This window comes from Topomyia yanbarensis, chromosome 1 (assembly GCF_030247195.1).
Source record: "Topomyia yanbarensis strain Yona2022 chromosome 1, ASM3024719v1, whole genome shotgun sequence".
Taxonomy (NCBI): Eukaryota; Metazoa; Arthropoda; class Insecta; order Diptera; family Culicidae; genus Topomyia; species Topomyia yanbarensis.
The window spans coordinates 164,497,499-164,511,496 of record NC_080670.1 but is presented as its reverse complement, the minus strand read 5'-3'; the positions used below and the strand labels follow the sequence as shown (position 1 = coordinate 164,511,496).

Sequence of the window (13,998 nt, the reverse complement as noted above, 5' to 3'; positions counted from 1 at the left end):
ACAATCAGCGTTTCCCTCGGTTAATTTTTGCCAGCTGTCAGTTGCCCAAATTAACGCATACGATTCGCTAGTTTAGGCGCAGTCGTGACCCAACTAACGAATTTGCGCTGTTAAGTTTTGCTTCCCGAACAAAACAATAAACTGAAACTAACCCAGTCACCAAATTTTCTGGCAGAGACCGTTCTGCTAAATTTTAGTCAGTCTTTGTTTGGCAGCCCTGTCAGATTTCTGTGCGCATCCTGTCGGGTTAGTTGAACTAGGGCGAACTCGGTTTCGCTCGCGTTTTCTGGCAAATTTTGACAGGAACCGAGCAAAACCCTGACATAACTCGGAAATAAACCGTGCAAAGATCCTGGCAATTCCTAGCTGGTAGAATCGAGCAAAACATCTGACAAATATGTGGCAGGAAGCGTACAGAAATCCTGGCCATACATTCCTCGTTGGTTTTTGGCTAAAACTGAGTAGCATCGGTTAGTTTAACCGCTTCTGTCAGAAACGGTTGTTGCATTTGTGCGAATTCTTTGCCAGAATTCTCGCACAAATTGCGCAAAATACTGCCAGAATCAATTTCGCTTTGCTCAACTTTTGCTAACTTTCTGCTTTCCACGGTGACTGGGAAGAAGAAAAGAAGAACCGGTTCACTGGCGGTTGTGTTCACTCTGGCTGCCAGAGTATAGCAGCCCAGTAAAGTTCAGCTGGAAATGAACTGGAATTCCGGCTGGTTCCAGTTAGCATTCCGGCTCCAGTGATACAACCGATTCTAACTAGAATCGGTTGTGCCACTTGAGTCGGATACGAACTGGAACCCGCCAGAATTCCAGTTCGTTTCCGGCTCAGCTTAACTGGGAGATGGCTGTCAGCCATTTCTCCCTCAAACCCGGGGGGGGGGGGTATCTTGGTACAATCTTGGTCTGGCAGCCATACACCAGAATGTCTGCCAGCCATTTCTCGCTCGCTGGCAGCCAGGAGGCAGTCATCGTTGAGCGGGACTTAATAGATACCCACTGAGAAGCCCAAAAATTGTATAAAATTCGTCCAACGATGGACGTTTGTTAAATGGTTTGTTAGACGTCGTCCAACGTTGGTCCAACGATCGTCATTCATTGGACGATATGAAACCAACTGTTCTTAGAGGGATGGCTGGCAACCGTTTACTATACCTCTGGTAGCCCGAGTGATCACAATCGTTAATAAATTGGTTCGTGCTTTTTTTTCTTTCTTTGGATATTTGTTTTGATTGTTAAATTTCGGATTTCAAATTCATTTATTTGTACAAATTTTTATTCTTGTTTACTGCATCCCAAGTCTACACGGTAAAAAAATTCTCACGTTGATGTAAAGTGATTTACTGTTGAATTCGCACTACATGTCAAACATAACAATGCGATGTGCTAATCCTTTAGAATAGATCATATCAAAGCACAACGAAATCAAACTTCAATTTAGAATGCTTTGCATGCTGCTGCTGGTGAATAATTCCTAAAAGCCTATACGTTTTTCATAAGATCTGTCTATGTATTTCGTTCGATTCCTTTGCCTGAAAATAAATAATTGCATAAAAGATTTGACTACAACAAATCCTGTATAATACTTACGCTCTAGAATACTCTGGTAATGCCACAAATTATCTACTTTTAGCTTGTTTCTCATAGACGTTAGCGTACTTGCGCTTTGACATTTAAAACAAAAGCGGAACCATTTAAATTCAATAGATTTATACTGTAGTGCGAATTCAACAAATATACATTTCAATTTAAAGGTGGTTTCCATTGAATAGTTCTTAAAGATCAGATCACTTTGGTACTAGTTATGAATCATTAGAAAATCAACACCAAATCACTTCAATTGCTAGTGATGGAAGATGATCTGATTCAAGTGCAAAATCATTTGGATGTGACGTGTCCATTTTTTACCGTGCAGAATCCAGTACGTTCAGTTGAACAGGCACAGCCCCATAGAAAATCCTTCCGATTTTCCCATCGACTAAATTGGCTTGCGTCGGCACAATCGGCCGACTATGCCACCAATTAATCGGTCGGTTGTTGCACCAACTCTTATGGGAGTTAAACATGGGCGTCTGCCGACGCGACAACAGATTAAATATAACCGACGAAATCTGTTAAAAGCAGCCTATTTCGACCAAGTAAATCGGTCGATTAGTCGGTAGTTCAAAACTGGAAGCAGATTTACAAAGATTAAACATATTATGTTGCCGAAATTGTTCATCGACGAAACCCAACTTGGTTAATTAATCGGTCGACCTCAAAGCACCCGATTTCGTTGGTGGACTGCGAAATCTATCAACTGTCAAATTTTCTATGGGGAGTTCCTAATAATCACATTATAAACTTAACAGGGGTTGGTTTTATATTGCTTGTGCAATAAGGTTTTGATGCCTTTTCGTGATATTCTCTCAGTTTCGCCATAGTAGTAATGTTTCTTATATTCGCTCGCTTATCATTGTCGCGGACATCGAACCAGGTAAATCCTATTTCCGTTACAGGTTATTCTTCAAACCATATGCGTCAGTATTCACTTTATTGGATGTACCGTCATACTGTTGATCAATGCCAAAATACTGAACTATTTTGTCCCGGTAGATTCCATTGTTTACACCAGCGTTTAGTTCATTTTATGGTACACGGTATTAGGAATCATTTTACGCATTTTTCGAAATTATCCCTCTGAGGTTCGCAGTATTAGGCGTATTGATGTGTCGTTTGGCAAGGATTTTTTCCAAAGGTTTATAGCAATGAGCACTATAACTTATTTTTAGTATCAAATATGTTTAATTTGAAGGGAGCTAACGCGATCGTCCCAACCATTTATCGAAATTTTGAATTTTTAGACTCACTTTGTACTTGAAACGTTTTTAACCTCAAGGTATTAGGGTATGACACGATAGTTGCTGCATTTTAAGGCAGAGGATGTAAGTCGTGGTGGTACCGGCATTTACCATGACATTATGCTGGTATCTCCTTCCAACGGCAAAATGTAAACATTAAGTTTGATTCACCGATTTCAGTAAAATGTTTTTGGGAATTTGAATAGTATTCCGTTCGGTAAGCAATTCAGTGAAACAATTTATTACCGAGCTCATACAAAAAAGATTTTGTTATTATTTCGTTTCGTATCAATTTTCTGCTTACAAAACTCACAAGGATCCCTGAGCAAAGGCAGTAGTCCGGTTCTAAGATAGTGCCGCATTCTGATGAGACGAAGACGAAACGCAAAGTCTACAACTAATTTAGATAAATGTGTCTACCCAAATTTTTCTCTTTAATAGAAATTTATCAAAGTGCACAAAGGGACTTGGAAATAGCAGACATAGTTATACATCTAGTTTGGGATCTTTTGGTCTGACGGCGTTGTCCCATAGTTCGTGCCTGTCGTTGTCACCCCCCGATGATAAACTTTGCGTTGCTTGGTGCGATGATAGTCACGTTCTTGAATTGAGTCACCTTCCCGTTACTGAAGTAGCATTGGCGAGGACTGTAGGCTGCCTTATATTACCAGTTGGTGAAATAGTCAATACATTAGCTATCGAGGCAAATATACTACGCTGGATTGCTCGTCGCAAGTTTATTCATTTAATCATTTTTGATGTGAAGGCAGAGGAAACTCTAGTTTGATTCTTTAGTAGAATTGCTGGCCCTGAAAAGGGCCGATGGTTTTGATGCAGCGATTAGATAAATTTACTTGGAGCTAGTATACTTAGTGACAGCCTTGGTGCCTTCCGAGACAGCGTGTTTGGCCAACTCTCCCGGTAGCAGAAGACGAACGGCTGTCTGTATCTCGCGGGAAGTGATCGTAGAGCGCTTGTTGTAATGAGCAAGACGAGAAGCTTCGGATGCAATACGCTCGAAGATGTCGTTAACGAAGCTGTTCATGATGCTCATGGCCTTCGAGGAAACTCCGGTGTCTGGGTGAACTTGCTTCAACACTTTGTAGATGTAGATAGCATAGCTCTCCTTCCGCCGTTGCTTGCGTTTTTTCTTGTCTCCCTTCACAATGGCCTTCGTTGCCTTGCCGGCTTTTTTGACTGCTTTTCCACTTGCTTTCGGTGCCATTTCGACAGTAGTGTTATGCTTTCTGGTGCTTGAAAGAAACTAATACTGAAGCCATGTATGCTAGCCCTTTTATACTCGCATAGAAAGCATCGAACGTCCGTCCCCTTTTTTATGTTTGTCGAATATTACTCTGTCAGCCCTGCCCTTGTGCTGAATAATGCACATTGAAACGGGTATATAATGAGGGTCCATATAGGTACCTGGCATCAGTTGAAAGATACTACTCTATTCGAAAACATAACACATCATGTCTGGACGCGGCAAAGGAGGCAAAGTTAAGGGAAAGGCAAAGTCCCGCTCAAATCGCGCCGGTCTTCAATTTCCCGTTGGTCGAATCCACCGTCTGCTGAGAAAGGGAAATTACGCCGAACGTGTCGGTGCTGGAGCACCTGTCTATTTGGCAGCTGTGATGGAATATCTCGCTGCAGAAGTGTTGGAGCTGGCAGGAAATGCTGCTCGTGACAACAAGAAGACCAGAATCATCCCGCGTCATCTGCAGCTGGCCATTCGCAACGATGAGGAGTTGAACAAACTACTCTCAGGAGTCACTATTGCTCAGGGCGGCGTTCTGCCAAACATCCAAGCCGTACTATTGCCCAAGAAGACCGAAAAGAAGGCCTAAATCGAAAGCTGAACCAACCCTTGTACAAAACGTCCTTTTCAGGACGACCACACATTTGTGATAAAGAAAAAAATTGAAATTGTTTCTAATGGTGCAATGGGCCAACACAATTTATTATACAATTATGCGATACGACTGGCATGACGCTCAGCAGCACGTTGTAGAGGATCTGATTTTTTCAAGTGCTTTCCAATTCACCATTTTGTTGAAAAGCGTAACTATTAAATGACTGCAAAAAGTTGGTCACAATTTTATGATAGAATTTCGTTAATCAAAGAGTATCAAAAAATAGGGAGTCTGCATAATAAAAATTCATCAACAACCGGAAATGTTACGCGTGATCATTTAAAATTGTGTCACGTTCACTAACTGGTTTCTGGGTTTTGGAATGATGCTCAACTCTCAATCTCCATGTTTGAATGAAAAAGACTTAGTATTCTATACTTGTGAAAATAAACTTTCGAACGAATGGTCGTTTAAACACTAACGTATGCCCGCCATTTCTAAATCTCTTTGTGCAGTATGCTGTATTTCTCTTTAATGAAAAGGAATCTGGTAAAAATCAATTATTCTTCACTACGGAGAAAATTAATTACAGCCACCTTTACATGTTCACGGCACAAAAGCTACACTGATAATAATTCACACGTTATTATCAAGCATTTAACACTTAGATCTGTGCTACAAGATAAACCATACGAAATTCATATGCCAAACATATTTGATATTCAATCATCAGATTGAACGACCATTTTAATAGCAAAACTCGTAAATTTAAAGTGCATATGCATATGCAAATCAATAAACTCACCACTTAACACTTTAATGTTGCGTTTAAAGACCTCTTTATTAAGTTCATTGTTACAAACGTGAAATTCAACAAAAAAAATATTTTTCAGGTGATATATTTGTCTTTATTATTTATTTATTTTCGCAGTTGGATCAATTCTGATATGAAAGTTAGAACATTTACAACTTCCGGCATATTAGATGATGATCCAACGGAATCGTCATGCTATAAATTATAATAATGCGTTCGATGTAAAGGTCTGGATATATTACATATATTTGCCCATTTTTCGACTGGTTCGAGCAAGCTCACCATTGCTGCCAGAAACTTGAAAATTTCCTTATTATCTTTCGTCTGTAAAAAATGCAAACATTATTAAACGAATTTGAAAAAATTACACTTACTGGTAATTATGTTCAGAAAGACTACATCGCAGCATAGCTTTCCATTCCTTCCATCCGCCATGCCATTTCACGCATAGCGAAATCATAGGTAAACACTTGAAAGTGAAATGTAAAGTTTATGAATCCAAAAGAAAAGCACAGCAGCACTTTTAATGTTAAATCAAACTACAAAATCATAGAATATTCAAAATTCAATTCTTAAGCAATTATTTGGTGGCCCTGAAAAGGGCCTTTGATTTGTTGTCTATGAGATTTAATGAAAACTGATCGTCTTAAGCACGTTCTCCACGGATACGACGAGCTAGCTGAATGTCTTTTGGCATGATGGTGACTCGCTTGGCATGGATAGCGCACAGATTGGTGTCTTCGAACAGGCCAACCAGGTACGCTTCGCTAGCCTCCTGCAAAGCCATAACAGCAGAACTCTGGAAACGCAAGTCGGTCTTGAAATCTTGAGCGATTTCACGAACCAGACGCTGGAATGGGAGCTTGCGGATCAAAAGTTCAGTCGACTTCTGGTAACGACGGATCTCACGAAGAGCGACTGTTCCCGGACGATAACGATGAGGCTTCTTCACTCCACCAGTAGCCGGAGCACTTTTACGAGCAGCCTTCGTTGCCAGCTGCTTGCGAGGAGCCTTTCCTCCAGTTGATTTACGAGCAGTCTGCTTGGTACGAGCCATTATTGCCTGTTGGTTGAGGTCTTCTAGGTAACTGAACGCGATGAAGATAAAACACAGAATGAAATACACAGGCAGCCATGCATCCTCTTTATACCCTGTTGGTCCGCACGGAGCAGCCAATCAGCGAAAAGGAACGGAAAAAACATACCCTCTCGTTGACTATATAAAGGACACATGTAACGGCGAAAGGCATAAGTTTCACTTCAACGGTCTTGACTGAAAGTAGCATCAATAAGCAGAGAAAATGACTGGACGCGGTAAAGGAGGAAAGGGACTCGGAAAAGGAGGCGCCAAGCGTCATCGCAAGGTGCTTCGTGATAACATCCAGGGAATCACCAAGCCCGCCATTCGCCGTCTGGCTCGTCGTGGTGGTGTAAAACGCATCTCCGGTCTGATCTACGAGGAGACACGAGGAGTGCTGAAGGTGTTCCTGGAAAATGTCATTCGAGATGCCGTTACCTACACTGAACACGCCAAGCGCAAGACCGTCACCGCAATGGATGTCGTCTACGCACTGAAGCGACAGGGACGTACTTTGTACGGTTTTGGAGGTTAAATAGCGAGAACTCACATGGAACAACATAAAAAGGCCCTTTTCAGGGCCACAAAATCATTTCGAAGAATTAGTTGGCATTTTCTATTTCATACGCCGTTTCTTCCTAGGAAGGAATCAAATTGGTTTAAACCTGAATGTATGCATTTAGCTAGTTTTGATAAAGTGTGATTTTTGTGCTTGGAATTCTCCTCATCGATAACCAAAGAGATCGACTGGGCCGTTAGCTAGAACCTACGGTCCGGTTAAAGGTTTTGAAAACGGTTATTAATTAACAAAAGGGAAAGTGAACAATGAGTGTGTCTTATTATTGGACGTCTTTTTGAGAAAAGCCTCGAGAATCATTCTGATCTTACATATCTGTCCTTCTTTGATTTTTTTGAAAGCGATGGAAACAGCTTCCTCTAGTGTGGAAATTAGGCAATCTATGAGACGTTTCTGATCAGCTGATTATTTCTTGTTTACTTCTTTTGACGTTACTCCGAGAAGTGCGACGTCCGACAATATCGTTGATTCGGTCCAACATCAAACGACGTCGGACGAGTTTTTCTGTTCGCAGGAGTAGACTTGTTGACAGAACCCACCGCTGAATTGTCAAAGAAACGTCTAATGGATTGCCTAATTGTGCCCTATTTTTGGCTTTGTTGCAAGATATCTATTGTGCTTCTAGTATTACAATTGAAATTTAGACGTGCTTTAGCAACGATTCGAATATGGGCGTGGCTTACGTTACAAACTACTTTTGTCCACTAGCCAGGGAGCTACTACCAACCGTTGGCTCTGTTTGAAAATACTAACAATTCATTGACTCAAATGAAAATGGGATATATTATACGCAAACTGGGATGTTTTTTTCCCGATTACGGAAGAATTTTTTATATTTTGAGTATCGTTGAATGTTATGTATTAGCATATTAACAAGAATATAACAATGAAAGTGAAACATTTTTTCTAACTTGTACAACAACAAATTTACATAAACAATCTAGAGTATAAACATTGAGATATTGTCATTTTCGCCAAATGGGTTTAACGAAACATGTTACGCAATATATTTAACGAATAAAGCACGGAATAGAAAATTTTTCGCTTTAAAGTGTGATATTAATTTGCTCATTCTCTTTGCGAAGGAATATTGAAAAGGAGGTTCAGTGCGAAGTATGAATATATAAATTAGGAAGGATAATGTTTGTTGAAGCATTCGTTATTCGATGGAAATATATCTATCAAATTCTTTGGAGAAATATTTGGTAGTCCTGAAAAGGACTCTTTTTTGAGATTATGTTGAGCCAACAAAAGCAATATTCGGTATCAACTGAATTTACTTCTTGGCGGCGGCTTTTTTGGGAGCAGCTTTCTTGGCTGGTGCGGCCTTCTTTGGCTTCGGGGTCTTCGGCTTGTTGGCTGCTGCCTTCGATGGCTTGGTGGCTTTCTGTTTAGGAGCAGCTGCCTTCTTGGCGGCCTTTGCAGGAGCTGCCTTGGCTTTCTTTGCCACAGATTTCTTAGCGGCAGCAGCTTTTGGCTTCTTAGCCTTTTTCTCGCCAGCTGGTTTCTTGGCAGCCGCTTTTTTCTCTCCAACAGCCTTCTTGGGCTTCTTGGCGGCAGCAGCCTTCTTCGGCTTTTTCTCACCGGCCGGTTTCTTAGCGTCGGCCTTAACCTTGAATGATCCGGAAGCGCCAGTACCCTTAGTCTGGGCAAGCTTTCCCTTCTCGACGCCCGATTTCAAGGCCTTCTTGATAAATGGAGCCAACTTGGCGACGTCACACTTGTAGTTTGCGGCGATGTATTTCTTGATGGCCTGCAGCGAAGAACCGTTGCGTTCCTTCAGGGTCTTGATGGCAACTAGAACCATATCGTTCACTGGTGGATGGGTCGATGGCTTTTTCGGTTTCGCAGTGCCGCTCTTGGCAGCCTTGGCCTTCTTTGGGGCCTTGGCCGGAGAGGCAGCAGCAGGTGCCGCAGCAACAACTTCGGTAGCGGTTTCAGTCATTTTAACTCACTTTATTTCTCTTGGAAAGCGTACAAACTGTGGGGGGAAATATACGAATGAAGTGGAAACTGTTGGCTTGTTGGCGCTTGGTTTCGTCGACCGTGTTAGGGAATGCTTATGCATGGCGGTTGAGAATTGCCGTTCGGCTGGTGGAGATAATTTTTCTGGACTTTTCTTTTAAATTAGTATTATTCGAATCGTTGATAGTACATATTCTTCAAGAATTTAATCTACATTTGATATAATATTTGGGCTTTCTAAATAATCACACAAGTGCATTCACATCGAAATGTATGTGAGGGAAATTACAATTCATTATGCACTATTCACAACATAATGAAACTGATTTGTGGAAAATAGTCAAATAGATCTATTAAAACAATTATTATACATATAAAATTCTGTTTAGTAGTAAGGGAAATGTTTTTTCTTTCAAATAACATCGTGTATGTGCATAAACTTCGATTTACTAAACGAAATTTTTCAATTCAAAGACATACCAAAATATCTGCTTTGGCGTCCAGGTTTCGTATGAGTCCCTGCATGATTGGATTGTTAGATATTATTTAAAACTAGTTCATGTCAAATCTACAAATTATTTAGTTTACTAAATGCACAGGGGACATACAAAATAAAACTTCAGTATCAATTAGGAGTCTTTGGAATGTAATAATTTTGTATGCGAAGTCCGAAATATTTGGTAGACGCATCTTGGCCAACTTTAAACGGAGGATCAATAAATCTGAAGCCAAGGGGTGATAAAATCACTACTTACACCTTTAAAATATATTACAAAAAAAATCAAAATTCCTACTGAAAAAGTTTAAATTATCCAAACCCAGGAAATTGATATAAAACTCAGAAGCCCGGAAATCGCCCTTAAAAATTGGAGTCTCTGGGTCAGACGCGTAGTGGTGGCAACTCTAGGTGATACTAAAACATATTTTGTGCTATTTAAATTACGACTTTTTTTAATGATATTTTCCACCATATCAAATTTGCAGTGGAAGTCAGGCATTCTTGAACTTTTTGTTGAAATTTCAATTTGCCATCGACCCGTTCACCTAAAAATTGTAGGGTTTTAAGACACATTCCAGCGTTAGGGAACGACGTTTGCATGCATCATGCAATTGTTAACAGCTCGTCGTTTAAAACTTCTAATATCAAAAAACTTAATTGAATAGTTTGAAAATGCTGACACAATGTTAATGTTATCCCGATCAGGAGAAAATAACTGGCCAATAACCCGAGCATACTATTTTCTGGTATACCAAAACCTGGTATTGATTTTTAATACCTCATTGAGGTATTAAGCAGACATTGAAGAAACATTCTTCACTATCTGCTGAATACCTAGATGAGGTATAATACTTTATTTTAGTATTATTTATGTATTCCAGTGATTTTTACAAATACCAAATCAATACCTTATTAAATACCTTCATGCAGTGAATTTTGTTATTGGAAGGTTGAAAAGGTTACACACCAAAAAATAATGAAATTAAAACGACATGTAAATCAATACGAATGTAAACATACAACGATTGAATCAAAAAAATTGATTGAAAATTACGTTAAAATCAATTGGAGCATCAAACAGCATACAATTTTATACTTTCGTTCGTGTAATATTACATGTCATTCATTTTACAGCAGTATTCGAGTAAAAATACATAAGAAGCGCATTGGTTTTCCGTTTAAAGAAACTGTAATTTTCAATCCACGTGCAAAATAATAATATAATTCGTTGAAGAAAGCACGGCAAGTCGTGTGTGTTTGTGGTGGAACTTAATTTTACATTTATATTCATGCTCCAAATATGTGCATGAAAATAAACTTAAAATTACAAAATATTTTTTTCTGTGTATGTTATTATTCAGGTATTATCATAATTAGTTTCATTATCAACTAGCTATTCGTAGTACATGTCTCAGTTATTATTTCGGGTATTTTAACTCTTATGCAAGGCTTCTCAATAACGTATTGTGGTGTTCAAGTATTGGGTACAGTATACCTGAATTTGGTATTCTGAAGTTATTTTCTTATGCTCGGGATGTGTTCGCTAGGGGACAACAGACAAATCATTTGTACTTGACAAATGATATTTTGAAATCAACTTTTAATATGAATTGGTAAAGGGACACACCACATACCACAGTGGCAGTGGGTTCGACATAGAATTTGTTAATTAGGGCGGTTCAACAATATTTTTGAGTCTAAGGTTTAAGCATTGAATCGTTATAGTTTGAAATATAAAACCATATTTCTTACTTTTTTAACGATTCATTTAGCTGGATATTACTAAGTAGGAAAAATATGAAATTTTAAAGCCATAATAATCTAGTATCAGCAAGGATGTGAAATATACACATCGAAAAATTAGAAGTGGCAGAGTCATTAGAAACAGGCTTAAAATCTTACGGACTAATCTTTTGCCTTCTGCTGTCAGGAGTCGAGCTTAGGCAGTGTTACTACGAATCTTTCAAGTCTATCGACATGTCTCACGACAAAAACATACTTGTTCCCCTTGACCATGGGTACCTTCTTGGGCAGTTGCATTATTACTAGAACAATATAGGAAACGATTTCTATTGTTTTTCTTTATCACAAATATGTGGTCGTCCTGAAAAGGACGGTTTTGTACAAGGGTTGGTTCAGCGTTTGATTTAGGCCTTCTTTTCGGTCTTCTTGGGCAGTAGTACAGCCTGGATGTTTGGCAGAACACCACCCTGAGCAATGGTCACTCCAGAGAGCAGCTTGTTCAACTCCTCATCGTTGCGAATGGCCAGCTGCAGATGACGCGGGATGATTCTGGTCTTCTTGTTGTCACGGGCAGCGTTTCCTGCCAATTCCAACACTTCAGCCGCGAGGTATTCCATCACAGCCGCCAGATAGACGGGTGCTCCGGCTCCAACACGTTCGGCATAGTTTCCTTTCCTCAACAGACGGTGGATACGGCCCACAGGGAACTGAAGACCAGCACGATTCGAGCGGGACTTTGCCTTTCCCTTAACTTTGCCTCCTTTACCGCGTCCAGACATTTTCTTTGTTAGATTTTTGTTTCACGTAGCAACTGCGTACTGCAATAGTGATACTGATGCCACTTGCCCGGAAAGACACTCGTTATATACCCGCTGCAATGTTCATCAACTACCGAAGGGTGGAGCTACGAAGGAAATGTAACGAGAAAACATAAAAAAGGACGGATTTTCATTCCACTACGAACGAGTATAAAAGAGACACGACACACTGTGCGTCTATATCATTTCGTTTGTAGCATCGTAAAAGCATCGTACGTCAGTTGAAATGGCACCGAAAACCAGTGGAAAAGCCGCCAAAAAATCCGGCAAGGCGCAGAAGAGCATTGTGAAGGGAGACAAAAAGAAGCGTAAGCAACGCCGGAAGGAAAGCTATGCCATCTACATCTACAAGGTGTTGAAACAAGTCCACCCGGACACCGGTGTCTCATCCAAGGCCATGAGCATCATGAACAGCTTTGTTAACGACATTTTCGAACGCATTGCTAACGAGGCTTCTCGTCTGGCACATTACAACAAACGCTCGACGATCACTTCCCGCGAGGTTCAAACCGCCGTCCGTTTGCTGCTGCCGGGAGAATTGGCCAAACATGCTGTCTCGGAAGGCACCAAAGCCGTCACCAAATATACCAGCTCCAAGTAAATTCTGACCATTGCATTAAAAACCCGGCCCTTTTCAGGGCCATCAGAACATTAACGAAGAATTGAAATAAATTTTCTACGTCATGAAGTTCCATAAAAAAAATTAGGTCTTTGTTTAAGATTACTAGGCATTTTTATTTATTAGGTCAATTTTCACTATTATGGAGGTCCATGGATGATTTCTCCATTCCTATGAATCAATATAAATAATAAGGGACGTAAAAGTTGTGAAATACTCGTGCTTGCATGAAACAGAAATGCAAACCGGAATCCCTAATTTTAACCATACCCTTTGAGTCAGTACTTTGAGCAAAGATGGCGGACGCTGTTCTAACAATAGCTTCATATCGATGGGATACCAATGGGAATTCGATAACTTCCTATCTGATGTATTGTTGGGAGTGTGATTAAAATAAATTAAATTGATCTTCATCGGAGTACATTGTAAATGTTGAAATTTTCCGTGCTTTTCTTTTATTCTATGCGCGGCTCTGCAGGTAATTTTGTTTCGGGCAAAGGGTCATGTAAATACCAATCCTTCCACGGATAGGCTAAAGAGGATTATCAGCGCCAATATCTTTGTGCTATCTTGGATTTGTCTACCAGCCTAATTTGCCAACATAAAATTCGGAAGCGTCAGAAATTTTCATGTTGGAAATTACCAGCAGCTTACAAGCGGTTACATTCTGCTGGTAGCACGCTTGTTGCCAGTATGCTGTCAGCAGATAAGGGCTATAACCAATACAGATAGGATGCCAATAAAAATGAGGTGCGAATGAAATTAACTCCCTACCTACAATATTGGGTAGAGTATTCACACAAAGAAATTAAAACTTTTACTTCAAATGTTGGAGAATAGTTAATGAAGGTCAAAAACAATGGTCTATGCTAATACCAATACTCCCCCAGGTAGGAAAGCCGGATGTATTAGCGTCAACTTCCCTACCTGTGCATGTGGTAATATAGAACCCGTGGTGTCGAAATTGTTCCTTTCCGACATGACGCTTAGGAGCACACACTTTCGTAATTCTGACTGATTTCTAAATTTTAGAATGATGCCCAACATCAAATCATAGAGCTTCGAGTTGTTCACATGAAAAAAACACTGAATTCTTGAACAATTAGCCCCGTTTAAACACTAACGCCACTTACCAGCACATCCCAAAATAATTCTTTAATTACTGTCGGCCATTTTGAAATCTCTGT

General features: G+C 40.0%; 6 protein-coding genes across 6 annotated transcripts; 3 read left to right on the top strand and 3 right to left on the bottom strand.

The window, feature by feature from the left end:
- Nucleotides 1–3,670: 3,670 nt before the first annotated feature.
- Nucleotides 3,671–4,094, bottom strand: LOC131676403 (histone H2B-like). The gene has a single exon (XM_058955472.1). It carries the CDS (start codon nt 4,068–4,070, stop codon nt 3,696–3,698), a length of 375 nt encoding a protein of 124 aa, XP_058811455.1. The 5' UTR covers nt 4,071–4,094; the 3' UTR covers nt 3,671–3,695.
- A 197-nt stretch (nt 4,095–4,291) lies between these two features.
- On the top strand, nt 4,292–4,886 carry LOC131676402 (histone H2A). The gene has a single exon (XM_058955471.1). It carries the CDS (start codon nt 4,318–4,320, stop codon nt 4,690–4,692), a length of 375 nt encoding a protein of 124 aa, XP_058811454.1. The 5' UTR covers nt 4,292–4,317; the 3' UTR covers nt 4,693–4,886.
- A 1,898-nt stretch (nt 4,887–6,784) lies between these two features.
- On the top strand, nt 6,785–7,156 carry LOC131680107 (histone H4). Its single transcript, XM_058960830.1, has one exon. The coding sequence runs from the start codon at nt 6,814–6,816 to the stop codon at nt 7,123–7,125; it is 312 nt and encodes a 103-aa protein (XP_058816813.1). The 5' UTR covers nt 6,785–6,813; the 3' UTR covers nt 7,126–7,156.
- A 1,225-nt stretch (nt 7,157–8,381) lies between these two features.
- Nucleotides 8,382–9,149, bottom strand: LOC131680078 (histone H1B-like). Its single transcript, XM_058960803.1, has one exon. The coding sequence runs from the start codon at nt 9,110–9,112 to the stop codon at nt 8,444–8,446; it is 669 nt and encodes a 222-aa protein (XP_058816786.1). The 5' UTR covers nt 9,113–9,149; the 3' UTR covers nt 8,382–8,443.
- Nucleotides 9,150–11,733: 2,584 nt separating this feature from the next.
- Nucleotides 11,734–12,194, bottom strand: LOC131680086 (histone H2A). Its single transcript, XM_058960811.1, has one exon. The coding sequence runs from the start codon at nt 12,151–12,153 to the stop codon at nt 11,779–11,781; it is 375 nt and encodes a 124-aa protein (XP_058816794.1). The 5' UTR covers nt 12,154–12,194; the 3' UTR covers nt 11,734–11,778.
- Nucleotides 12,195–12,392: 198 nt separating this feature from the next.
- Nucleotides 12,393–12,814, top strand: LOC131680096 (histone H2B). The gene has a single exon (XM_058960820.1). The coding sequence runs from the start codon at nt 12,419–12,421 to the stop codon at nt 12,791–12,793; it is 375 nt and encodes a 124-aa protein (XP_058816803.1). The 5' UTR covers nt 12,393–12,418; the 3' UTR covers nt 12,794–12,814.
- Nucleotides 12,815–13,998: the final 1,184 nt, after the last annotated feature.

Coding starts and splice junctions, on each gene's coding strand:
- LOC131676403 (XM_058955472.1), bottom strand. CDS start 4,070: ATGGCACCGAAAGCAAGTGGAAAAGCAGTCAAAAAAGCCGGCAAGGCA.
- LOC131676402 (XM_058955471.1), top strand. CDS start 4,318: ATGTCTGGACGCGGCAAAGGAGGCAAAGTTAAGGGAAAGGCAAAGTCC.
- LOC131680107 (XM_058960830.1), top strand. CDS start 6,814: ATGACTGGACGCGGTAAAGGAGGAAAGGGACTCGGAAAAGGAGGCGCC.
- LOC131680078 (XM_058960803.1), bottom strand. CDS start 9,112: ATGACTGAAACCGCTACCGAAGTTGTTGCTGCGGCACCTGCTGCTGCC.
- LOC131680086 (XM_058960811.1), bottom strand. CDS start 12,153: ATGTCTGGACGCGGTAAAGGAGGCAAAGTTAAGGGAAAGGCAAAGTCC.
- LOC131680096 (XM_058960820.1), top strand. CDS start 12,419: ATGGCACCGAAAACCAGTGGAAAAGCCGCCAAAAAATCCGGCAAGGCG.